General features: G+C 36.6%; 1 protein-coding gene across 1 annotated transcript in view; it reads right to left on the bottom strand.

Annotated features, from left to right (window-relative positions):
- Positions 1-26,246, bottom strand: part of Ndst4 (N-deacetylase and N-sulfotransferase 4) — a 327,865-nt gene that overhangs the window by 170,859 nt on the left and 130,760 nt on the right. Inside the window, exons 2-3 of the mRNA XM_052179299.1 lie at positions 16,699-16,786; positions 10,337-10,491 (exon numbers count right to left, since the gene is read on the bottom strand). Of these exons, the coding sequence (XP_052035259.1) occupies positions 10,337-10,491; positions 16,699-16,786 (243 nt within the window). The remainder of the gene's footprint in view (positions 1-10,336; positions 10,492-16,698; positions 16,787-26,246) is intronic.

Below are 26,246 nucleotides of genomic sequence, written 5' to 3' on the forward strand. Positions count from 1 at the left end.
CTGCAGTTTAGTGACATGCTCTAGCAGTCAAGTGGCAGTAAAGATCTATGATTTATTATAGAAAAAAACCTGAGGAACATGTCCCCCAACTTTTCTGTTGTACCAAGCAAGGTACACTGCCACTACTGTATCTGGACTGACTACACTGATGAATAAATTAACACCCTCTGTGCATACATATAAACACACACACACACACACACACACACACGGTATATATGTCCATGAATTCATCTTGACCATGCATACTTAACACAGAGCTAATTTGTCCTGAAAGATCAAGTACACATCCTCCCCACATGCCCACTACATGCATACAGACATGTAAGTGTATGTATTTAGCTTAAAAAATGACACAGCTTTATATTAGTAATGCTTCTTGCAGGATAATGAAAGGATAAATGAACACTCATTTAATGTCTTATTCTCATGATTTTTTAAACATGTTCTAAGAGAAAATGAACTCTATCCAAAGATATTTCAGAGTCCTGCAAATATGGCCACTCTGACATGGTTTTCTGCAAATATAGTACAGAGGTCTGACTAGTCTATTTTATGACTGTTTGGAGATATTATGAAAACAGTCATGCTTTTGAAACTGACGATCCCTATCACCCAGAGTCCCATGAAAGGATAATTAGGAATGTTAGGATATAATTTTTAAGGAAAGAATTTAGCACATTTGTTTTTTAAGCTTATAAATGCTCATTTAGTTGGAAAATGCCTTTCCATAATTGCTCCGGTTGCAGCCAGCTGAGTATTTCAAGATGTTCCATTCAAATCTGGGGACTGATGTTGTCAGTTATCACAAATTTTAGAACTGGAATTGATCAGTGGCATTATCTGGTCCAGTGCTTTTCCTTTGGCAGATGAGTTGATGTAAATTAATTATCTAAAGAAAGTTTGTGGAGTAGAGAATGAAAAACAGATCCATTAGCATTCAGGGGATGAGAGTGAAGCATAAAGACATTAAATAAGTTGCCAACTTTATTAAAACTGGTTATAAGCAGTTGGAACTAATTTTTAGCCTGCCAGAATCTCACTGGTGCTTCCTATTGCACGGTGCTATCTGCATACTCTAGATGGTTTCAAAACATTACTGGGGATAGAAAGATAATTTAATAAGAAGGAAATGTTTCTTGACTCTGGACAGGACACATATGGCCATGCCTTGTTGACAGGGAGGGCGGGACACTCAATGACAACGCTTGACAGTCTGGAATTTTGTGGCACTGAACTCTGGAGAGGAAAGGACAAAGTCACCCCAGTGTGTGTGCTTAACAAACTTCATTTCAGTTGTAATACATTACATTCAAATAACAATATTTTGACTTTGAAACATATAATAAAATGTTTTTTTAAAAAAATATACTCATAGGCTTGAGAGTAGCTTCTAGCAGCACTGACTAACCAAATGTAATTGCTCTGAGTGGCCTCTAAAAGCTTCCGACATTTCATTACAAAGCAATTACATCAGAGCCTTGTCCAGAGCTCTCAGCATGGCTGAAAGAAAAAAAAAAGAAATTACATGAACAGGTGAAATGTGCCATTCTGAAATATAACCTAACAAATCTAGAGAGCCAGGCTGCAGAGCGCCAGTAGAGATGGGTGGTTTTAAGCGAAGTGATAAGTGTGTTTGATTTTCAAAGGAGTGTTTTGTTACATGTTTGTTGTCAAGTAGGGCAAATTTACTTATAACAGTTATAATGGTATTTAGCAAAATGGAATTTTTTAGATAGTGTCCACACATTAAATCTTTTTTAAGTCCACATTAAAAAGAATATGCATATAGCTACTTAAAGCAGTATGTAACTACACAATTGTCTATATTTAGAAATTAAATCATTGGAGCAACATAGAATTATGGGCTTTTTGACTCTATTGTGAACTCACATGTGTATCTGCATAGCAGTCCCAAGTAGTAATTATTTCTATTCTCACGTGTGTATGTGTGTGTGTGTGTGTGTGTGTGTGTGTATGAGAGAGAGAGAGAGAGAGAGAGAGAGAGAGAGAGAGAGAGAGAGAGAACAAGAAAAAGGTTAAAGTGATTAGTACTACATCAAGCAACCCTTCACTGAAGAACAGAGTTCACTTAAAGTCTTTTGGTGCCCTAAGCCATGATCTTAATCGCTTATTGATTTTCATATCTATGAGTCAGGACACTCTTCATGCAAGTGTGACTTCATGGAGTCTTATGCCATGGTATCTTAGAAAGAAAAGTGTTCTTTTAAAATAATGGAAAACAGCTACGGATGATTTCATGGAACTCCATTGTGTGCATTTGAGGGCTATGCCTCCAAATACGACCTTTCAAAAGTGAAGGTTTCCGCAGTGGCAGAAAGGCAGCTCAGAGAGGAGTTGGAGGTAGTACCTTTGGGACCCAGAACCAAGCTCCAGCCGATTCCCACCCCTTTTGTGATCATAAATCACTATGCAAACATGAGAATGTTCAGCTGACTGCTTTTCTGAGGAAAAAATTTCTGTATCTTATTACATTTTTGAAAGGATACAGAGCTCAATTAATACCTCAATCAGGCAACTTCTTTACTAAAGGCAACATAAAAGCATCTTGGGCTTGAGGCAGTAGCATCTCTTTCACAATTCCAATGCAGAGTGGCAGTGGAAAGCAGCCCACAGTGCAGAATTGAGATAGTATTCCTATTAATAACACCTTACATAGGGACTTGAAAAATCATTTTTTTGTGTGTCTTCTTTTTTTTTAATATTTGTATTTTCTTTTTTTATTTATTTATTTTTTATTTTATTTTTTTATTTACATTGCAAATGATTTCCTCTTTTCTGGGTCCCCACTCCCTGAAAGTCCCATAAGCCCTCTTCCATCCCCCTATTCTTATACCGACCCCTTCCCACTTCCCTGTTCTGGAATTCCCCTATACTCTTGCACTGTGTCTTTCCAGAACCAGGGACCACTCCTCCATTCTTTTTGGACATCATTTAATTTGTGGATTATGTCCTGGGTATTCAAAGTTTCTAGGCTAATATCCACTTATCAGTGAGTACATACCATGATTGATCTTTTGAACTGGGTTACCTCAGTATGATGTTCTCTAGCTCCATCCATTTGTCTAAGAATTTCATGAATTCATTGTTTCTAATGGCTGAATAGTACTCCATTGTGTAAATATACCACATTTTTTGTATCCATCCCTCCGTTGAAGGACATCTAGGTTCTTTTCAGCTTCTGGCTACTACAAATATGGCTGCTATGAACATAGTGGAGCATGTGTCCTTATTGCATGCTGAAGAATCCTCTGGATATATGCCCAGTAGTGGTATAACAGGGTCCTCAGGAAGTGACATTCCCAGTTTTCTGAGGAACCAACAGACTGATTTCCAGAGTGGTTGCTCCATCTTGCAATACTACCAGCAGTGGAGGAGTATTCCTCTTTCTCCACATCCTTGCCAACACCTGCTGTCTCCTGAGTTTTTGACCTTAGCCATTCTGACTGGTGTGAGGTGAAATCTCAGGGTTGTTTTGATTTGCATTTCCCTAATGATTAATGATGTTGAACATTTCTTAAGGTGTTTCTCAGCTCTCCAAAGTTCTTCATGTGAAAATTCTTTGTTTAGCTCCGTACCCCACTTTTTAATGGGGTTATTTGGATTTCTGGGTTCTACTTTCTTGAGTTCTTTGTATATATTAGATATTAGCCCTCTGTCGGATTTAGGGTTGGTGAAGATTCTTTCCCAGTCTGTTGGTTGACGTTTTGTCCTTTTGACAGTGTCCTTTGCCTTACAGAAACTTTGTAGTTTTATGAGGTCCCATTTGTCAATTCTTGATCTTAGAGCATAAGCTATTGGTGTTCTATTCAGGAACTTTCCCCCTATGCCCATGTCCTCCAGGGTCTTCCCCAGCTTTTTTTCAATTAGTTTCAGTGTGTCAGGTTTTATGTGGAGGTCCTTGATCCATTTGGAGTTGAGCTTTGTACAAGGAGATAAGAATGGATCGATGCACATTCTTCTGCATGCTGACCTCCAATTGAACCAACACCATTTGTTGAAAAGACTATTTTTTTTCCACTGGATGCTTTCAACCCCTTTGTCGAAGACCAAGTGACCATAGGTGTGTTGGTTCATTTCTGGGTCTTCAATCCTATTCCATTGATCCGCTTGCCTGATATTGTACCAATACCATGCAGTTTTTATCCCTATTGCTCTGTAGTAGAGTTTAAGTCTGGGATATTGAATCCCCCTGAAGTTCTTTTACTGTTGAGAATAGATTTAGCTATCCTGGGTTTTTTGTTATTCCAGATGAATTTGAGAATTGCTCTTTCTAGCTCTATGAAGAACTGGGTTGGGATTTTTATGGGGATAACATTGAATCTGTAGATTGCTTTTGACAAGATGGCCATTTTAACTATATTAATCCTGCCAATCCACAAGCATGGAAGGTTTTTCCATTTTCTGAGATCTTCTTCGATTTCCTTCTTCAGAGATCTGAAGTTCTTGTCATATAGGTCTTTCACTTGTTTGGTTAGAGTCACCCCAAGATATTTTATGTTGTTTGTAGCTATTGTGAAGAAGGTCATTTCCCTAATTTCTTTCTCAGTTTGCTTATCCTTTGGATATATAAAGGCTACTGATTTGCTTGCATTGACTTTTTAGCCAACCACTTTGCGGAAGTTTTTTATCAGCTGTAGGAGTGCTCTAGTAGAGTTTTTAGGGTCACATAAGTATAAGATCATATCATCTGCAAATAGTGATAATTTGACTTCTTCCTTTCCAATTTGTATCCCTTTGACTTCCTTCTGTTGTCTAATTGCTCTAGCTAGGACTTCAAGTACTATATTGAAAAGATATGGAGAGAGGGGGCAACCTTGTCTAGTCCCTGATTTTAGTGGGATTGCTTCAAGTTTCTCTCCATTTAGTTTGATGTTGGCTACCGGTTTGCTGTATATTGCTTTTACTATGTTTAGATATGGGCCTTAAATTCCTGTCCTTTCCAAGACTTTTAGCATGAAAGGATGCTGAATTTTGTCAAATGCTTTTTCAGCATCTAATGAAATGATCATGTGGTCTTTTTCTTTGAGTTTGTTTATGTAGTGGATAGCATTTATGGATTTCCATATATTGAACCATCCCTGCATCCCTGGGATGAAGCCCACTTGATCCTGGGGGATGATCGTTTTGATGTGTTCTTAGATTCGGTGGGCAAGATTTTTTTTTAGTATTTTTGCATCGATATTCATAAGGAAAATTGGCCTGAAATTCTCTTTCTTAGTTGGATCTTTGTGTGGTTTTGGTATCAGCGTAATAGTGGCTTCGAAGAAGGAGTTGGGTAGTGTTCCTTCTGTTTCTATTTGGTGGAAGAGTTTGAAGAGTATTGGTGTTAAGTCTTCTTTGAAGGTCTGATAGAATTCTGCACTGAAACCATCTGGTCCTATGTTTTTTTTGGTTGGAAGCCTATCTATGACCCCTTCTATTTCTTTAGGGGTTATGGGTCTGTTTAGATGGTCTATTTGATCCTGGTTTAATTTTGGTAATTGGTATCTGTCTAAGAAAATGTCCATTTCCTCCAGATTCTCCAGTTGTGTTGAGTACAGGTTTTTTTAGTAGGATCTGATGATTTTTTGAATTTCCTCGGTTTCTGTTGTGATATCTCCATTTTCATTTCTAATTTTGTTAATTTGGATACTTTCTCTGTGCCCTTTGTTTAGTCTGGCTAAGGGTTTATCTATCTTGTTGATTTTTTCAAAGAACCAGCTTTTGGTCTTCTTGATTCTTTTGGTCTATGGTTCTCTTGGTTTCTACTTAATTGATTTCAGCCCTGAGTTTGATGATTTCCTGTCTCCTCCTTCTCCTATGTGAATTAGCTTCTTCTTGTTCCATGGTTTTCAGTTGTTCTGTTAATGTTCTAGTGTAAGCTCTCTCGAATTTCTTTTTGAAGGCACCCAAAGCTATGAGTTTTCCTCTTAGCACTGCTTTCATTGTGTCCCATAGATTTGTGTATGTTGTGCCTTCATTTTCATTAAATTCTAAGAAATCTTTGATTTCTTTCTTTATTTCTTCCTTGACCAAGGTATCATTGAGTAGAGTATTATTCAGTTTCCATGTGTATGTGGGCTTTCTGTTGTTTTTACTGTTTCTAGAGTCCACTTTTACTCCATAGTGATCTGATAGGAGGCATGGGATTATTTCAATCCTCTTATATTTGTTGAGGTCTGTCTTGTGACCAACTATATGATCTATTTTAGAGAAGGTACCATGAGGTGTTGAGAAAAAGGTATATTCTTTTGCTTTGGGATGAAAAGTTCTATATATATCTATTAAATCCAATTGGTTCAAAGCTTCAATTAGTTTCATTGTCTCCCTGTTTAGTTTCTGTTTTCCTGATCGGTCCATTGGTGAAAGTGGAGTGTTGAAGTCACCCACAATTATTGTGTTAGATGCAATGTATACTTTGAGCTTTAGTAACGTTTCTTTTATGAATGAGGGCACCCTTGTATTTGGGGCATAGATGTTCAGGATTGAGAGTTCTTCTTGTTGGATTTTTCCTTTGACCAGCAAGTAGTGACCTTCCATGTCTCTTTTGATGACATTAGGTTGAAAGTCAATTTTATCTGAAATTAGAATGGCAATTCTGGCTTGTTTCCTGGGACCATTTGCTTGTAGAATTGTCTTCCAGCCTTTCACTCTAAGGTAGTTTTTGTCTTTGACATTGAGGTATGTTTCCTGTAAGCAGCAAAATGTAGGGTCCTGTTTACGTAACCAGTCTGTTAGTCTATGTCTTTTTATTGGGGAACTGAGTCCATTGATGTTAAGAGATATCAATGAGTAGTGGTTATTGCTTTCTAACATTTTTGATTTTAATTTTATACGTGTGTGGTTATCCTCTTTGGGTTTGATGAAAGAAGCTTAATATCCTGCTCTTTCCAGGGTATAGTTTCCCTCGTTGTACTGGTGCTTTCCCCCTATTAACCTTTGTAGGGCTGGGTTTGTAGAAAGATATTGTGTAAATTTGGTTTTGTCGTGGAATGTCTTGGTAATTGATAGTTTTTCAATACTTGGTAATCTATAGTAATTGATAGTTTTGCTTGGTATAGTAGTCTCGGCTGGCATTTGTGTTCTCTTAGAGTCTGCATGAGCTCAGCCCAGGATCTTCTAGCTCTCATGGTCTCTGGTGAGAAATCTGGTGTAATTCTGATAGGTCTTCCTTTATATGTTACTTGCCCTTTTTCTCTTACTGCCCTAAGTATTCTTTCTTTGTTTAGTACATTTGGAGTTTTGATTATTATGTGATGGGAGGTATTTCTGATCTGGTCCAGTCTGTTTGGAGTTCTGTAGGTTTCTTGTATATTCATGGGCATCTCTCTTTAGGTTAGGGAAGTTTTCTTCCATAATTTTGTTGAAGATATTTGCTGGCCCTTTAAGTTGTAAATCTTCACTCTCATCAATACCTATGATCCTTAGATTTGGCTTTCTCATTGTGTCCTGGATTTCCTGGATATTTTGGGTTACAAGCTTTTTGCATTTTGCATTTTCTTTAACTGTTGAGTCCATGGTTTCTATGGTATCTTCGGCATCTGAGATTCTTTCTTCTATCTCTTGTATTCTGTTGTTGATATTTGCATCAATGTCCCTGATTTCTTCCCAAGGTTTTCTATCTCCAAAGTTGTCCCCCTTTGTGCTTTCTTAGTTGTTTCTACTTCTGTTTTTAGATCCTGGAAATTTTTGCTCAGTTCTGTCATTTGCTTGTTTGTGTTTTCCTCTAATTCTTTAAGCGATTTGTGTGTTTCCTCTTTCATGACTTCTGCCTGTTGATCAAGGTTCTCCTGTATTTCTTTAAGTGATTTTTGCGTTTCCTCCTTATTGGCTTTTGTATTCTCCTGAATTTCTTTCAATGATTTTTGTGTTTCCCTTGTAAGGGCTTCTAATTTTTGATCCATTTTCTCCTGAATTTCTTTAAGTATGTCCTTCATGTGTTCCTGTACTAGCATCATGACCAGTGATTTTAAATCCAAATCTTGTTTTTCTGGTGTGTTGGGGTATCCAGGACTTGCTAATGTTGGAGAATTGGGTTCAGATGCTGCCATAATGCCTTGGTTTCTGTTAGTAACGTTCCTACGTTTGCCTTTAGCCATCTGGTCCTCCAAGGAGTTAGATGGTCTTATTGTCACTGGCTGGAGCTTCAACCTACTGTGGATCTTTAAGGTTATTTCTGCAACACTGGATGACTGGGTTTCTTCTGGCACAGATTACTGATATGCTGGCTTCCTCTTTTGTGCCTTTGGAGCCCTTCTCAATCTTGCCTCAAGCAATGCTATACTTAGGTTGTCAAGGTCAACCAGGTGTTCTCTGTCTGCTCTATTATGAAGGGAAGAATTTGTGGTGGGGGTCACTCCCTCTGTTGATTCTCACATAGGACACAGGTCCTATGATGGACTGGCTTGCAGATGAACCGCCTATGTGCTCAGTTCCTGAGTGCAGGCAGACCCCTGGCGGTTTGCACCACCAGAAATCTAAGGCTCAGAGTGTTACAGTACCTAGTGATTATTTTTTGTCCCTACAGACAGCAAATATGGCTGTGGGGCTTCTCTCCTTCCACAGCTTCCTGGGCAAGACACGGGCCCTGAGCCCGGAGGGCTGGCAGACAAAAGCCGCCTATGTGCTCAGTTCCTGAGTGCAGGCAGACCCCTGGTGGTTTGCACCACCAGAAATCTAAGGCTCAGGGTGTTACAGTACCTAGAGATCCTTTTGTGTCCCTGCAGACAGCGAGTTTGGCCGCGGGGCTTCTCTCCTTCTACAGCTTCCTGGGCAGGACCATATTTTTATTTTCTATATTCTTTGTTTACATTCCAAATGATTTCCCCTTTCCCGGATCCCCCCTCCCCATATGTCCTATAAACCTTCTTCTCTCCATCCCTTCTCCAATAACCTCCCTCCCTTTTCTCTGTCCTTATATTCCCTTCCCATGCTAGATCAATCCTTTCCAGGATCAGGACCCTCTCCATACTTCTTCATGGGAGTCATTTGTTATGCAATTTGTGCACATTTTTTTATGTTACAAAAGTATTACTTTAATTAGTTTCTGCAATTATTTAAAAATGTGTAGAAACACATAACTTTTTTATCCATTCTTTTTGGAGAGGATTTATGTATCTGATTAAGTCATCTGCATATATGTTAGCTTGGTATAGTTTGGTGTTCTTGTGGGACTCTAACAGTGGGAAGCAAAGACTATCTCTGACTCTTTTCCCTGCTTTTGAGATCCTTTTCTTCCTATTATTGGCCTTGTCTAGCCCCAATAAGACCTAGTCTTATTGTGTCTTGTTATGACATGTTTGATTGAGATTTCCAGGGAGGCCTGCTCTTTTATGTCTGGAAATGGAAGTAGAGTGGATTTGGGGGAGAGAAAAGTTGGGGGAGGGGACTGGGTGGTAAAGAGGGAGAGGAACTTGAAGTTCGGATGCAATATATGAGGATAGATAGATAGATAGATAGATAGATAGATAGATAGATAGATGCATGGGTGGATGGATGGATGGATAGATAGATAGATAGATAGATAGATGATAGATAGATAGATAGATAGATAGATAGATAGATAGATGCATGGGTGGATGGATGGATGGATAGATAGATAGATAGATAGATAGATAGATAGATAGATAGATGGAGTTTAAATCACAAGAAAAGGCAACAGTCTTCCCCTAGGCTACTAGGATGGCTCTTCCCACCACAGGATAAACCTAGTGGGAAACTTTTGAAATGTACATCTCAGGCCTTTGCTAATCTAATGATTTAGTAATTTGGAGTAAAGACCTTCAGTCTATGTTTTGGTGAAAAAGAAACATTAAAGTTTGAAAGTGATTGGTGGAAAACTTTAATTCAGCCATAATTACAAGAAGTGGGTTTTGAGAAATAATCATAATTTCAATGATATATTGGAAGTATGATGTTTTCTTTCTTTTTTTTTTCTTTCTTTCTTTCTTTCTTTCTTTCTTTCTTTCCTTTCTTCCTTCCTTCCTTTCTTTTTTCCTTCTTCATTTTTTAGATGCCAGAAGGATCTTCAATAAGATATCAACTTATAGAAAGTGGCCATAAAAATACACCACTTTTTATTACTATGTATAGAGCACATACATTTTATATATTTATGTACATATAATAAGTATTTATAAATGTGTAATAATGTCATACAAATAGCCACGCATACCTGCCATGGAAGACCACAAAGCACCCTGCACCTGAAATACATGTAATGTCCTTTAATGAACTCCTTCTCTTTTCATGTGATCCAACTAAGTTTATTATATCTGAGGCTGTTATTAGATCACAAACATAGTGGAAAAATACCACAATAATGTGAACTCACCAGGGCAAATTCTTTGTTGAGAATCATCTGTTCCACTAAGGATGACTCATTGTGGAAGAGGTGGGGCTGCATGTGACTCCACATGTGAGGAAACCACCAGAACTCATCCACAGACCTCAGCAGGAGGTCATCTCCTTCATCTTCTTCTTCGGTTCCTGTAAAACAGGAAGTGACAATGGCTGTTTGTAAGAATTATTTAATTATTCATGCTACTTTCTAAGCAGAAAAAGAATGAGTTTAGTATAAGTTACATTAGAGACTGTGGCATGAATAAGGTGTAATGGGTCTTGCTGACATAGAGGAGGTAGCATGAGTACTCACTACTGATGATGCTTAGAATTGTGGCATACTGGTGGCAATAAACTATATATGGATGTGTGTGTGTGTGTGTGTTCTGTGTGTGTGTGTGTGTGTTGTGTGTATGTGTTGTGTGTGTGTATAATGTGTATTTTATTCACAATGATTTTTTTCTGTTTTTTTATTACGATGATTTCTTAATGTTCTTAATTCATCAGAACTCCCTGGGGCCTCCAGTCTTTTAAGAGATAGGTGCATCTTCTCTGATTGAACACGGACCTGGCAGTCCTCTGCTCTGTATGTGTTGGGGGCCTCATATCAACTGGTGTATGCTGGCTGTTTGGTGGTCCAGTGTTTGAGAGATCTTGGGGGTTCAGATTAATTGAGACTCCTGGTCCTCCTACAGGATTTCCCTTCTCCTCAGCTTTTTTCAGCCTTTCCTAATCCAACAACAGGCATCAGCAGCTTCTGTCCATTGGTTGGGTGCAAATACCTACATCTGACTCTTTGAGCAGCTTGCTGGGTCTTCTGGAGTGTGGTCATGCTAGGTCCCTTTTGAAAGCACTCCATAGCCTCAGTAATAGTGTCAGGCTTTGGGCCCTCCCCTTGAGAGATCAGGTGTGGTGTGGTGGTGGGTACATCCTTATGGAGACAGGGTGTGGGGAGGAGATGTGGGATGTGGAACAGTTGGAGGGTGGACACAGGTGGGGGGATAAAACTTGGAGTGTAAAAAATAATTAATTAATTAAATTTAATTATTAATAAAAGAGAATTTATCAGATGGCAGCTATTCAAAATTATTTTTTTGCTGTATGAAGCTACATGTATCTTGTAAAATTTTATAAAATTTAGCAAATTTAAAATGTCATTAATTTATTCCTATAATAATTGTTATATAATTGCAAGCTACTTAACTATATAAGCAAACTAAAATTGTTCTGTGTTCTGGCTTGTCTTTGTTTACTCTTTGTTAACACGCTATGTTTAATAGATGGGTGCTCTGTTTTCTGGGTTTTTTTTTAGATTAGGGGACTATGTATTATTGTAATTTTAAAATATTTCATTTGTGTGTTCTATAAAAAAGATTTTCTTAGCCATGGAAGAAATGGTATGAAGTGGGTAATGCAGTTTGGATTCAATTCCTGGAAGTGAGTGCCTTCTTTTCTACATAATTATTATTTGATCTTGAATAAATATAGTTCTCAGTCACAGTTTATTTATTTAAAACAAAGGTGAGAATGCTTTTGCCATGAAGTTTTAGGAAAGGGTCAATGAGATGGACTGAGGAAAGGACTTCATGTTGTGACTTCACGTTCCAGATAGATGTGTGATGATGCCAAACGTCTGAAAATCAAATCAGTTGATGTTTAATTGCTTTGTTTTTAAATGATATATTTTTCCACATTCCCAAAGCTCTAGCTTGTATGACTCATACCTTTAAAGTCAAACACTGGGTCTTACTAAGTTGCACTTGTAGCATACTACCATCCTAGAACACTGAATAATAAAATAACTGAATTGTGCCTTCTTGAAAATGGTCAATGGCCTTAGCCTTCTACCACACAGAGTTAAAGAATAGAAGTCTGGATATTCACGAAGTCCTATGAATGAAATGGGCTGACAACATTCATACATTTTATAAGTTGTTTAAAAGTGTTGGTATCAGACTCCCAGGTCATTAAATTTTATTTTATTTTATTTATTTATTTATTTTTTTTGCTATTATATGAGGACCCTCAAATGTTGAAATCCAAGCTAAGAATCATGAATCATTTCCAATGGTGCAATGCTTATGCTAGGTGTTTCTTATGTGTGTAACTAAACAGACTGAACCATGAATCTGAAAGATTTGCTAATGTCACAAGTGAGTAAAGAATTGCTAGCCTGCCCCTCTCCCCCTCAAAAAACCCCAGCCCAGGTTTCTCTTAGTTGAGAGTGTTTGGGAATGCCTTCATTCCTTTCAGCTCCATCATCCTTACTCTGCATAGCAGAAATCACCACGGAGTGCTCCTTTGACTGGGGACAAGGTCAATTACTCAATTTTTAGAATATTGATATAAAAAGTTGAATGACTGATGATAAAATATCAGCAATTTTGTATCAGAGATTATGCTAATTTACAAACACTTGAGGCAAGGTTGAAAGTGACATTTTTCAGCTTCCTGCTTTTTAAACATCATAGATTAATTTCTGCCAACCTTAATCTTATTTTATGCTGGTCATATAATTTAAAGCCACATGAGGTTGACCCTTGACACCTTATATAGCTTAATGAAAAATATGAAAGCGAGGCACACTGGTAAACCACAGTAGAATTTTAAGTGATTTCCAATCTAAGTGAAAATGGAACATTTTGCCAGAAAAAGCACATACTTTTACAGTACTCATGTATGCTTAAATAACAGGCTAGAATGTTATTTGTGTTTCATAATGACCACATGGAAACCAGGTAAAAGTATTAAATTAGCTGTCCTCCAATAAGCTTTTACTTCTTACTTACACATGATGCCTCTTTTTCTGTTTCCTAAAAGTTTTAAGTTGGAGTCAAATACGCAAAAGAAGATTACTCCCTGTCATTAATTTTCAAGGATTATTGTTGTGAGAAAATGACACGCTCCTGAAAGTTCTCTAAATTTGCCAACATGAGGTTTTGGATTTTGTTTGTCATTGCTAAGGACTGACTTCTGAACTCAAGAAAAGTGCTCAGGGGTCTCCAACTAAACAATGTTCTCAGCAAGATCTGAACTACAGATTAATGGTTCTAAAGGTGAATCAGTAAGAGTAAATAAGATTGATAACATTCCATTGATTCTTTATTCTGTTTTTGCATAAAAATATGCTCATTATGCATGAGTCTAATTTTAAATGTGAAAATGTTTTTTTTTAATTTTCCTTGTATTTAGTGTCTGCTATCTCTTCACATGTAGATAGATATACAACCACTCACACTAACTACCTGTATTAAAAGATTCCTACTATCCCCAAATCAGAAAATAGATCCAAGTTAGTATTTCATAGACATTTACTCTCATAGAAAATACTTTCAAAGGTACTAATAAGAAGAACTTACAACTTCATGTATGGGAGGTCTTATTATTAAGACAATTTTGGAGATGTGAAAACAGAGGCATAGAAAGGTTAAGTAGTTTGTGCATGTTTATATACTTGGTAATCCAAGTATATCCTTGATTTCAACATGACCCATCTGTTTCTATTGAGTGTCTTTTTATCTATAATATATAAAGAATTAAAGAAAGCCACAAAACTAAGATAACAATTTCCCTTCTTTCATCTTTGAAGTTAACACATTTTTAATTAAGTGAAGTTTTAGGAGTAAACTGACAAGAGGGGACAGCAATCTGAATCTCAGTCCTAAACGTGATTCATAACAGTTAGTGACCAGATTTAGCCTTCTTGATTATTAAATTATAATAACAACAATTATTTTCACTAGAAACCAAGTCCAGTGTAAGGTAGGATGTACAGCACTCTCAGAGGGAAGCCTGAACTGCAGATTTCCCCTCAGTGACACTTTCATGATGCATTTTCAATCAAGGTGTAAACATTTCCAGACTCAAAAATTTCATTCTAAATTCCACACTTCTATTTTTTTCTTTTTAATCAGCACCACGTGATCCTCATTCAATCTGCTTGCTACCTGTGCATGAAAGACTATCAGGGAAGGTTTAATAATATGACATTTTAGGGTAAGATTGGCTTTAACATGTGAAGGTCAGGGAGGTAGACAGCTAAGAAACCATGATAAATGCAAATACATGGAGAAGTCTAATGCTTGCAGCAGTTGTCACTACTACACTAGAAGCATGAGATTAAATGTCTTCAAAACAATGAGGCTTATCAATCAGGATCCTCACGTATTGGGAAATCAAATCATCTGGGGAGAGAGCAGACAAGGCTACCTCTCCATGGTTACACATCACAGCCATCCACACACAGAAGAAATGAACTTTCTTGCCTTTCAACCTTCTTTTCTATAATGTTAACTTTCCAGATCGGACTGTGACTAGGTGAGGGTGAGGCATGCCTTTATGATAAAGGGTATCACATCATTTAGTTTTCTGATAAACCTTTGGTAGCTTAAATATATTAATGTGACTTCAATGTACTATGATTGTACACTTGAAAATAATTTTTAGACAACAGAGTTGTTAAATAAAGTTATATATTTATGTGGAGAATATTAAATTTTTAAGATTTATGTATTTATATATACACATGTCTTATTTGCCAAGTGAGCTATTACAATAGTATAACATTACAGACTGTTTCTCTAACCATTTCTTGGCTGGACTAGTTCAAATTCAAAGTCAATAAATATGTTTAAAAGATACAATTAAAATGTGTCTTTAGGGGAACATTTTAATAACTACTTTTGAAATATTGACAAAAAGTGTCCTGTTTAATTTTTTAAATGGATATATACTGTTCAAATGCACAGCATGGTAAAGAAGAAATAAGAAATACCATAACTTCTAGCAACATTAATATCTAGCAGATTTAATATGTCTAAGCATAAAAAGGAAATCAAAAAATGAATTGGTTATGTAGTACATTTCAGCCCAAAGAATGGATTTATTTCCACTACAAATCTATGTAAGACAAAATATTACTGTTTGGTTATGAAGTCCAATCTCATAGCTTTATCCTCCCACATGAGCAGATACAGTTGTCACAGTTATCTGCTTTATAACATGATACTTAGAACATCTTAGTGCTGAACTTGTTTTTAAGGAGATGTTTGAAGATTTACAAAACAATGGCTACTTCAAAATTGTAAGCTAGAATCATCTTACCTGTGCAAAGATGATGGTCCATTCTCTTTGCAAAATGCCATGTAAAATGCACAATTACTTGATTTATCAAGTAGCCTAAATACTAATTTCCATTTAACTACTTTTAACGAATTTAAATACTCCAAAATAGAACCAAAACCAAAAACTACACATCAGGAACAAAATAAACATTTATACTTCACTCTTCTAATAAACCATGCTGAGTTTGCATTTGACAGTCTCCTTGAATTAGAAAGCTGCACTTAGGCCAACTATAGGATACCTTTGCACGGGATATCTGTAATGAGTCAATAAGCTGTTTGCATATGTGGAGATGACTGAAATATTTCTGTTAAGATGCTGGGAGGCTCCAGCTTTCTTTCTTCTTAAAGCATTTAGCTTACATCCAAAATGAACACATAAGTAAGTGGTCATATCTTCAATGGCTTCTTTACGGAGGATCCAACACATACTTTATTATTCTTTTATCCACCAATGTAAGACAATACATTTTATGAACACAGTTCTCTCATGCAATATAGCACAAGACTGATATTCTGAAGATAAAAAGTCAAAATCTGAATGTGAGAATGCAGAGAACTAAGATGTGGAAAAATATAAAGTAAGAACATAAACACTAAGCCTTTATTGAGAATTTGTTTAGGGGCAGAGAAAAAACAGAAAGGTAACTGGACAGAGGCAGAAAATATGCACGACTAATTGTAAGGATTTTAACGAATACCAGTACTATTAAGTGAAAATAATTTTAGAAAAAAATTCTTCAAAGAAAGGTAAAGTAGTAAGATGACCTTTATAGTCTATTGCCTTTCTTTTGCTCTATAAAGTCTATATTCCATCTGAAGATGTCTTCTGAATGAAAAATAATATATATGAATGTATCTATCATCTCAACCATTAGATGGTTAAAATGCTGTCCAATGAGGTTCATTATAGCATCTTTGTCACCATCATGGTCCCTGCACTGAGCATTCTCTTACATGATGCATACAAAAGGGTACATTGGGCACTTGGCACAGTGGTGATGGTTCTTCTTATACTGTTCAAAAGTTGGTCTTCCTCATTTGCCCTTGATTTTAGTAGTTCTTTCCAAAATACAACTCGTTTGCTTTTTAACTCAGCCACTCATACAATGCACCAAAATTTGCCCCCTCATAATCAATATAGACATCCTACATCTGTTACTTACTGAACACTTAAAGTTCTAATCCTATTTCTTATGTAGCTGCCTGAGAATACAAAGCTGCTTCTTACCTGTGTGGTAAAACTTCCCTGAAAATCCAAGGTTGAAGGTAAAATTTGCAACCTGAGTGCGCAGTAAATTTTGAGTCTCTAGTAACGCCTGAAATAAATAAGAAATTAACATGATTTTAGAAAAGTAAATATGAAGCGTTGGGATGCTTCTTTCACACTGTGTGTGCATGAGAGAAACAATAAGAGCTTTAGTGAGCCTTGGTGTCTGATGGGCATTGGTTGTGCATTCATATTGCAGCCCTTGTAATTATTACGGATGTTATTTCATTGAAGGTCACCAAACTGTGAAACAGTTAAATCCTAAGCACATTATGCATCACTGAGAGTCAATTCTCCAACTGCACAGCCTTGAAATCATTTTTCATTTTGTCTGAGACATTTCTTGAATTTCAGATTATTACATTTCCTTTCCATGGGGAAACTTTTTCGGAATTGCTGCTATAGACAAGTCCTATGCAAGTTACTAAGGAACAAGGCAAGAACTTTTATTTGCTCTACAACTCATTGTGTGACTGTGTTACCACTCCTATGACTTTTAAGATAAAAGTTATTGAAATGAAATCTTGAGTTTTTACTTTATAAATTAATGAGCAATGTACATTTTTTAAGGCATTGCTTGCAATTCTGAAAAGAAAAGAAAACATATAGTAATAAATATGCTGTGTGTTGCCAACTTGACAAAGTAATAGTCTCTATTCCAACAACATAGCAAATATCTCCTTAATTTATGTATTATGAATTATACTATTATAACTTCCCATTTGTAGGTAAGAAAGGAACACACTGATAATAAATAGCTAGAACTATTCATTCTAGCAATCCACCAGCTATATCATCCTTTCTGATAGGATATGGCATAATTTATATCACCTATCTCAACCTATATAACATAATTTAGATCTAGATTAACCTACATAGTTGAATTTAGATCTCACTCATTTTTCTGTTTTCTTAGTGGCATGACTACTAATTTATTGATTCAGAATTCATTTTCTATATTTCAATAGAATTTACAAGGGAGTTTTATTCTGATGGAAAAATTGGCACTATTAATTCCAATGTACTTTGGCTACTGCTATCCATCTGTTAGGGCAAAAAAGAGCCAAAGATTAGATTGCTTACTTGGCATTGGTCATGGTGAAGTTTTTGCTTTAAACATCTTATGCTTTTTACTATTCTTTGTAAGTTGTTTAATTGTAATGTAAGAGAAGGGAAGAAACATGGATAAAAAGAAGGTGTTACAAGGGAAGGAGGAAAGAAGGGAAAAAAGAAGGAAGTGGGAGAAAGTAACCAAATAGACAATAATAAAATAATGCAGTCAGTGGTCATACAAGACCATAATTAAGAAGAACATAATCAATTTATTTTTAAAGAGTGCTTTGTGTAACAGTCCTAGCTGTTCAATAACTCACTTTGTAGACCAGGTTGGCCTAGAACACACAGAATTACAATATTTTTCAAGCATTGGGATTAGTGTGTACCACCACACATAACAAACCATATTACTTTAATGATATCAAAAACAAAGAGAGGAAAAAAAGCAGTAACAACAACAAAACAAAACCGTGAGAAACTAGACTCATTAGTTTTAGCCTGTTGTAGCAAAAACTCAAGAGCACAGATACAGTATCCAAATTAAGAAAATTAGAAAAGGAGACATAACAGAAACTGAGGAAATTCAAAGATTTATCAGCTCTTACTACAGAAGTATATATTCAGAAAAATTGGAAAATCTAGATGAAATAAATGGTTTCTTAGATAGATACCAGTTAATGGTTTTCTACATAGATACTAAAGTTAAATCCATTGCTGGTAAAACCATTTTGGAAATCAATCTGGCAGTTCCTCAGAAAATTGTAAATAAGTCTACCTGAATACCCATCTATACTACTTCTGGACATATACCCAAAAGATGCCCCAACATATAACAAGGACATGTGTTCCTGGTTGTTCATAGCAGCCTTATTTTTAATAGCCAGAAGCTAGAAACAACCCAGATGTGCCTCAATGGAAGAATAAATATAAAAAATGTGGTACATTTACACCTGGAGTACTACTGAGCTATTAAAAATGACGATTTCATGAACTTTTTAGGCAAATGGATGGAACTAGGAAATATCATCCTGAGTGAGGTAACCCAGACCCCAAAGGACATACGTGGTAGGTACTCACTGATAAGTGTATATTAGTACAAAAGCTCAGAATATCCATGATACAACTCAAAGACCATATTAAGCTTAAGAAGAAGGAAGGTCATAGTGTGGATGCATCAAATTAGAAGGGAGAACAAAATAATCATGGGAGGCAGAGTTAGGGAGGGGATTGGGTGGGAGAGAGGAAGGAGATACAAAAAGGGGGGGCAGGACCAGGTATGGGGAGTGAGAGGAGAAAAGTCCAGAGGGCCAGGAGAATAAATAGAAATAAGTAAAAGTATGGGGTAGGGAACTTGGGGAATCCCTAGAAAAATCCCAGATGCCAGGGATGTGATAAGCTTCCAGGATCCAATGGAGATGACAATAGCTGAAATACCCAACAGCAGGAATATAGAACCTGAAGAGATTATCTCACAAAGGTAGACATGGCCTCCAGTGGAGGGAATGGGGCCATCCACCCATCTCAAAATTTTTAACTCAGAATTGTTCCTGTCTAAATGAAATGCAGGGACAGAAAGGAGCAGAGGCTAAAGGCAAGGCCATCCAGTGACTTGTCCCACCTGGGGATTCATCCCATTTGTAGACAGCAAACCCAGACACTATTGCTGATGTCAAGAAGTACTAGCAGACAGGAGCCTGGCATGGCTGTCCTCTGAGAATTTCTACCAGCACCTGACTAAGACACATGCAGATACTCACAGTCATCCATCAGACTGAGCTCAGTGACCAGATGGAAGAGTTAGAGGAAGGGCTGAAGGAGCTGAAAGGGATTGCAATTCCATAGGAAGAACAAGGATACTGATTAACTGGACCCCCCTCAGAGGTTCCTGAGACTAAACCACCAAGCAAAATGTATGCATGAGAAAGTCCATGGCTCCTGCTACATATTTGTCAGAGGACAGCCTCATCTGGCATCAGTGGAAGGGTAGGCACCTGGTCCTGTGGAGGCTTGATGTTAACGGAGATGCAAAAGGGGTGAGGCAGGAGTAGGCGAGTGTATATGTGAGCATCCTCTTAGAAGCAAAAGGGAGGGAGATGGTGGGGAGTTTGTGGAAGGGAGACTTGGAGTGGGGATAACATTTGAAATGTAAACAAAAAATGATTAATAAAAACACATGTATATATATATACATATACATACATACATACATACATACATACATACATACATACATATATTTCCATTAAGTTTTTCCAGAATCTAATCCACTCATTTTACCCCTCTAAGTTCCTAAAGTTAATTCATTATTATACATTAATTCATCAGCTCTGAAATTTATTAAGGGCTTACTATTGTGTTGAGAATAGAAAGCATGAATCATGTAACCTTAGGCCTTAATGCTGACATAGGTCAGAATGGAAAAGGAAGAGAGAGGAGGAGGGGAAGGAGAAAGAAGTGGGAAGACAGAAAGCAGTAGTAGGACCATGAGGAGGGGAGAATAAGAAACTGACAATCACAAATGTGTAATTGTCTCTCTTGATAGAAGTTTAGGTTGTGTTTTGGTGGAAGTTTGATAGACTATGTTCCTATATACCTAACCATTGAGGGCTTTTGGGAGAAACCCTCTTCTAAGGAAATAAAAACCTACCTGTAGAAATCTACCTGTATCACCATCACCCTACTAGACACCCCCCCCCCCCCACTACTTTTCTCTTGGGTTTTAAAAAGATTGCAGAGAACAATAACATTTCCACTGTCCATTTTCAACTTCTTCTACTTTCTGATTCTGTTGTCATGCTAGGCTTCCAACATGGGACATGTTGGAAACCTGGCTCAGGAAGGATATTCTGTGAATGACTCAAAGTTTAACATCCATTTTACTTCTTTAATTTTTCTAATATCTATAAAATGGAACAAAGGGCATGTCATAAAACTATTTTAAGATTACATCATAAGGGACCTACAAAGAACTTATTGTCTGCTGCACAGTATAACTTAAATAAATCATGTTCAATAGATGAATCAATTCTGGAATCGTCAGTCTTTCCTCCAATCGTAAATCTTTAGAATCTTTAAATCTCTAATTAGGCTACTTGCATCTCTCCATCCCTCACTTCAGCAGGTGATCTTTTTTTTTTATAAATATTTTTCTTTTCTATATTCTTTGTTTACATTCCAAATGATTTCCCCTTTCCCGGATCCCCCCTCCCCATATGTCCCATAAACCTTCTTCTCTCCATCCATTCTCCAATGACCTCCCTCCTTTTTTTCTCTGTCTTTATATTCCCCTCCAATGCTAGATCAATCCTTTCCAGGATCAGGACCTTCTCCATACTTCTTCATGGGAGTCATTTGTTATACAATTTGTGCCTTTGGTATTTAGGGCTTCTGGGCTAATTAATATCCACTTATCAGAGACTGCATTCCATGTGTATTCTTTTGTGACTGGGTTACGTCACTTAGGATGATATTTTACAGATCAAACCATTTGCCTAAAAAATTTGTGAATTCATTGTTTCTAATTGCTGAGTAGTATTCCATTGTGTAAATATACCACATTTTCTGTATCCATTCCTCCTTTGAGGGGCATCTGGGTTTTTTCCAGCTTCTGGCTATTATAAATAAGGCTGCTATGAACATAATGGAGCATGTGTCTTTATTGCATGCCGGGGAATCCTTTGGGTATATGCCAAGGAGAGGTATAGCAGGGTCCTCTAGAAGTGTCATGTCCAGTTTTCTGAGGAACCGCCAGACTGATTTCCAAAGTGGTTGTACCATCTTACAGCCCCACCAGCAGTGGAGGAGTGTTCCTCTTTCTCCACATCCTCACCAACACCTCAGCAGGTGATCTTTAATCTGAACCACTGGCTGCCTGTTGGGTGTGTCCATGTCTTTTTCACTCATTGGAGAGCCACCATTTTTCTCAATTCCCTTTTGAAACTCTACCGTTCCTTAAATCTCTGTACAAACACCATCTCTCTGCAGAAGTCAACCTTTAATGTCTCAAAACTTTTCCTTTCCTCATCTCCCAGAGAGTGTTTCTAAATTATTTTCTTGACATTTGCATAATTTTCTGCTTTATTATATTAACTCTGCATTTTATTTCCCTCCCTAGTCAATAAGAATGTTCGGGTTGATCAAATCTTAGTCATTATTTTCTGTATCCCTGTTGGAAACTGTAATTTTTGCATGGGAAATGTATTCATAGTTGGATAAAAGCATATGTCAATGCATAACAATAAATAGGATTCATTCCATCTATTTTGTTTGTAACATTTTTTCATTGCTTAAATGATAAACATAGATCAGCCAAATGTTACTGAACAGTAGAGACATAAAGCTTACATTTCTCTAATATATTATGTAATACAAAGTAATACATTTCAACTTGACTAAGAAAACATCAGAGGTCAGGGCACATGGGCTCACCTACCCTGGCACTACTCTAATCTGTAGAACCACACCATCTATTTCCATGGATAGAAAGCATAGACTTGTCTAGGCTTAGGCTGTTAATACATGTCATGACTAATAAGAGAGTAAAAAGACAGACGCTATGATAATAAAGTGAATAGACTCATAAGGAAGTTGCCCAAGGTGTCTTGATTTAGCTTGAGGAAATAGTCTTTGGTTTTTACCAACAAAGAGGCAATTTTACATGTTTTTCAGTGATGAAAATACACCAATTGATGTATAAAATCAATTAAAATTTAAATATATCTCTCTATAATAAATTAAAAAAATAAAAGTGCTAAGCCTTGAAAATTATAGAGGAGATGAAAAATAAAAAGTTAATTTAATAGTAAAAAATCTAAAATGCCAGAAACAAGGTCTAACAAAAATGATATATGAAGGTAAAAGTAGATAAAGCATAAGGAAATTTTGGAAATTAGCTCCAGGTTTTGGAAAACCAATTGTTAATAATTTGGAATAACATATCTCATTTTGAGAATAAAAAAGTTGCATAAAATTAAAATCACAACACTAGGTAGTTTTACATATGCCTTTTTATATTAGTATGTTTAAGGAATTAACTTGAAATTAGAAGTAAAATAATGGGTATCTCATCTGGATAATAGTTGATAAAAACTCTCTTCCGGCTTTGAAATTTATCCTTATTCTGTTTAGAAGGACAGAATATCTGTTTAGTTTTAACTCACTAAAGAACTTGATAGGACATTAAAGCAATAAGCATGTAATTTTCCTTAAAAACACATTTTTCATTATTGACACATAATTGACACTATTATTTTAATTTAGTCTATGCTCTCATAATGAATTCTTCAGTATTAATAAAAGGAGTTGATCTTTGCCCTTAAAGTCCATACAACTAAACTTCATTTTTCAGAGCATTTTCTCAGAATGCTAAGATTATCAATATTGGAGACCAGGATGAGATCCTGATTTAGATGCCTGCCACTGGAATCAGGCGTATATTTTATCATATACTCAAAAAAGTTGAGAAATTCTCATTAGCCATGTGAAATAATCTCCAGGAAAACTTTCACTTCCCAAGCTTAACCTCTGTTGATACTGCACAAGTAGGTTGAGAATATGGATTCTGATTTGAAGAATAATAGACATAGTTTTAAGAAGATTTCAAGGAAGTCCAGGAAACAAAGAATAAGTACATTACATATATGTACTATGTTCCAGTTAATTCTTAAACATAGGCTTTTTTTGAGTATCACCTATTCCCAAGTGTGTTCAATTAATAAGGCATAGATATGAATAGACGGACTTTGGTCTATTTTTACACAATTAGTTTTATTCATTTCTTGTTCTTCCTGGACACTCTTGCTAGGTTTATATATATATATATATATATATATATATATATATATATATATATATATATATATATATATATATATATATATATATATATATATATATATATATATATATATATATATATTATAATATTTATATATTATAATATAATATATATATTATAGTTACAACATTTTATTTTCCCTTCCTTCCCTTTCAAACCCTCTCATATACCCCTTTATTTTACTGAAAATAGATGTTTTTCAACATATTCTGATCATGGTTTTCCCTTCCCTAAGTCCTCTGTGATTCCTCAATGTGACTCTGTCAGAGAACTAATTTTATATTTGCCAGTGGGACTTAGCTTTCTGGTCAGGGATGGGGTTTTATGTCCACTTTTCCTCTCAGTTATGGGACCACATCAGATATAGACACATACAGGCTCTGTTCATGCTGCCAGTCTCTGAGTTCACATGTGCACCAGTCCTGTTATGTCTAAAAGGCCTCATTTCCTTAGTATCCTCCATCCCTCTGGATTTTATATATATATATATTTTTACCTCTTCTTTCGCAAGGTTCCCTGAGCCTGAAGGGGAAGTATTTGATGGAGGCATCTTACTTAGGACTTAGTGTTCCAAGTTTTCTCACTGTCTGTACACTGTCCATCTGTGAGGTCTCAAATTGTTTCCGTCTACTGCAGGACAAAGGTGCTCTGATAATGGCTGAACAAAAACTTATTTATGAGTATAACAGAAATGTCATTAGCACTATTTTCTTGTCATGTTCCCTTGGCAGAACATTAGTATTTTGTTTTCCCCTAGGTCCTTGGCCAATTTGGACACTAGTTCTATACCACACACACACACACACACACACACACACACACACACACACACATGCCTTTTCAGGAGTGAGTTCCATCTTACAGAATGGGCCTTAAATCACATCAGACAGTGGTTGGTTTCCTCATAACTTTTTATGCTACTATTGAATCAGTGTACCCTGAAGGCAGGGTAGCATTGTTAATCAAAAGACTTTGTAGCTGAGTTGATGTTTACCTTTCTCCTTTGGTAGGTAGAGTATCTCCTAGTACCATGAATACTAGTCCCTTAAGCTGAAGGTTCTAGGTGGCACCAGGTCAACTTCTCCATGTTCAATGAGTTGTCTGGTGTCATCTTCAGCAATAGAGTCATACCGTCAGCTTGTGGGGAGAAGCCCATAGGCTAGGTTGTTTCAGGGATTCACAGGAAACCTCTTTGGCCCCAAATGCATTTAAATGTAACAAATTTCTGGCACCAAAAGTTTTATTTGCTGACAAGATGTGTCCAGTTGGGGCTATGACTTCTTTGTCCTTTAAAAATTTAATTCTGATCACTGTCATATCCATAGTTATTTTTGGATGCTTCTATTGTATTACTTTTTGTTTGACTCCAGACATTGTCATTGGTTTTCTCCGTGCTCCCCACATTTCCTCCTGTGCATCTCCCTTTCTCCTCCTCCTCGTTTGGTCCTCCTATGCCTGTGCTTCTGCGGCCATCCATAACTATTTTACTTCTCCTTCTCAGGGAGCTTTATCACCCTGCTCCCTTCCCTTACTTTATATGGTAACCCTTATGGCTAGATTGTAGCTTTCTTATTAGAGAGTTAATAGCTGAAATTCACATATGTATAAATACATTCCACACTGTCTTTCTGGGACAGGGTTGCGTCACTCAGGATGACTTTTTTTCTAGCTTCATCCATTTACCTGAAAATTTCATCCTCTTAACAGATGAGTAATATTAAATTGTGTAAATATACTATATTTCTCTTATCCACTCATCTTTTGACAATCATCTCATCTGTTTCCAGCTTCTGTCTATTATGAATAAAAGCAGCAATGAACATAGTTGAGCAATGGCTCTGTAAGTAGATGAAGTATCCTTTGGGTATATGCTAAAGAGTGATATAGCTGCATCTGTTCGCAGTTTCGAAAGGAATCACCACACTGATTCCCACGGTCGCTGCACACGACTATATACCCACCAGTAATGAACGAGTGTCCTCTTATGCTCTGCATCTTCACTATCAGCAACTGTCATTTGCTTCATTGTTCTTAGCTATCTGTACTTTTGGCTTGCATTTTCCTGGCTTGAGAACTCTCCTTTGGGATCTTTAAATTATTATTTAATTGGGTTGTTTGTTTTCTTGATGTAAAATTTTAAAAATTCTTTTAGTTTTATATTTGAATCCACTATCAAATGCATACTTAATGAATTTTTTTCCAGTTCATTGGCTTCTGTTTTCTTCAAATGACAGTGTCCTTTACTGTGCAGAAATTTTGTTTCTTGATATCCAGTTTATTAGTTGTTGAGTTCAGTACCTATGTTAATGGTGTTCTCTTCAGAAGACATTTTCCTGTGGCAATGAGTTCAAAACTGTTCACCATTATCTCTACTATGATATTCAGTGTATTGAGCATTATGTGGAGGCCCTTGATTCTTTTGGAACTTTTGCAGAGTGATAGGAATGATTCTGTTTGAATTCTTCTACAGCCATCCAATTTGACCAGCAGCATTTATAGAAGATGCCATCTTTTCTCTTTCCTTCCTTCCTTCCTTCCTTCCTTCCTTCCTTCCTTCCTTCCTTCCTTCCTTCCTTCCTTCCTTCTTCCTTCCTTCCTTCCTTCCTTCCTTCCTTTC

This window comes from Apodemus sylvaticus, chromosome 4 (assembly GCF_947179515.1).
Source record: "Apodemus sylvaticus chromosome 4, mApoSyl1.1, whole genome shotgun sequence".
Taxonomy (NCBI): domain Eukaryota; kingdom Metazoa; phylum Chordata; class Mammalia; order Rodentia; family Muridae; genus Apodemus; species Apodemus sylvaticus.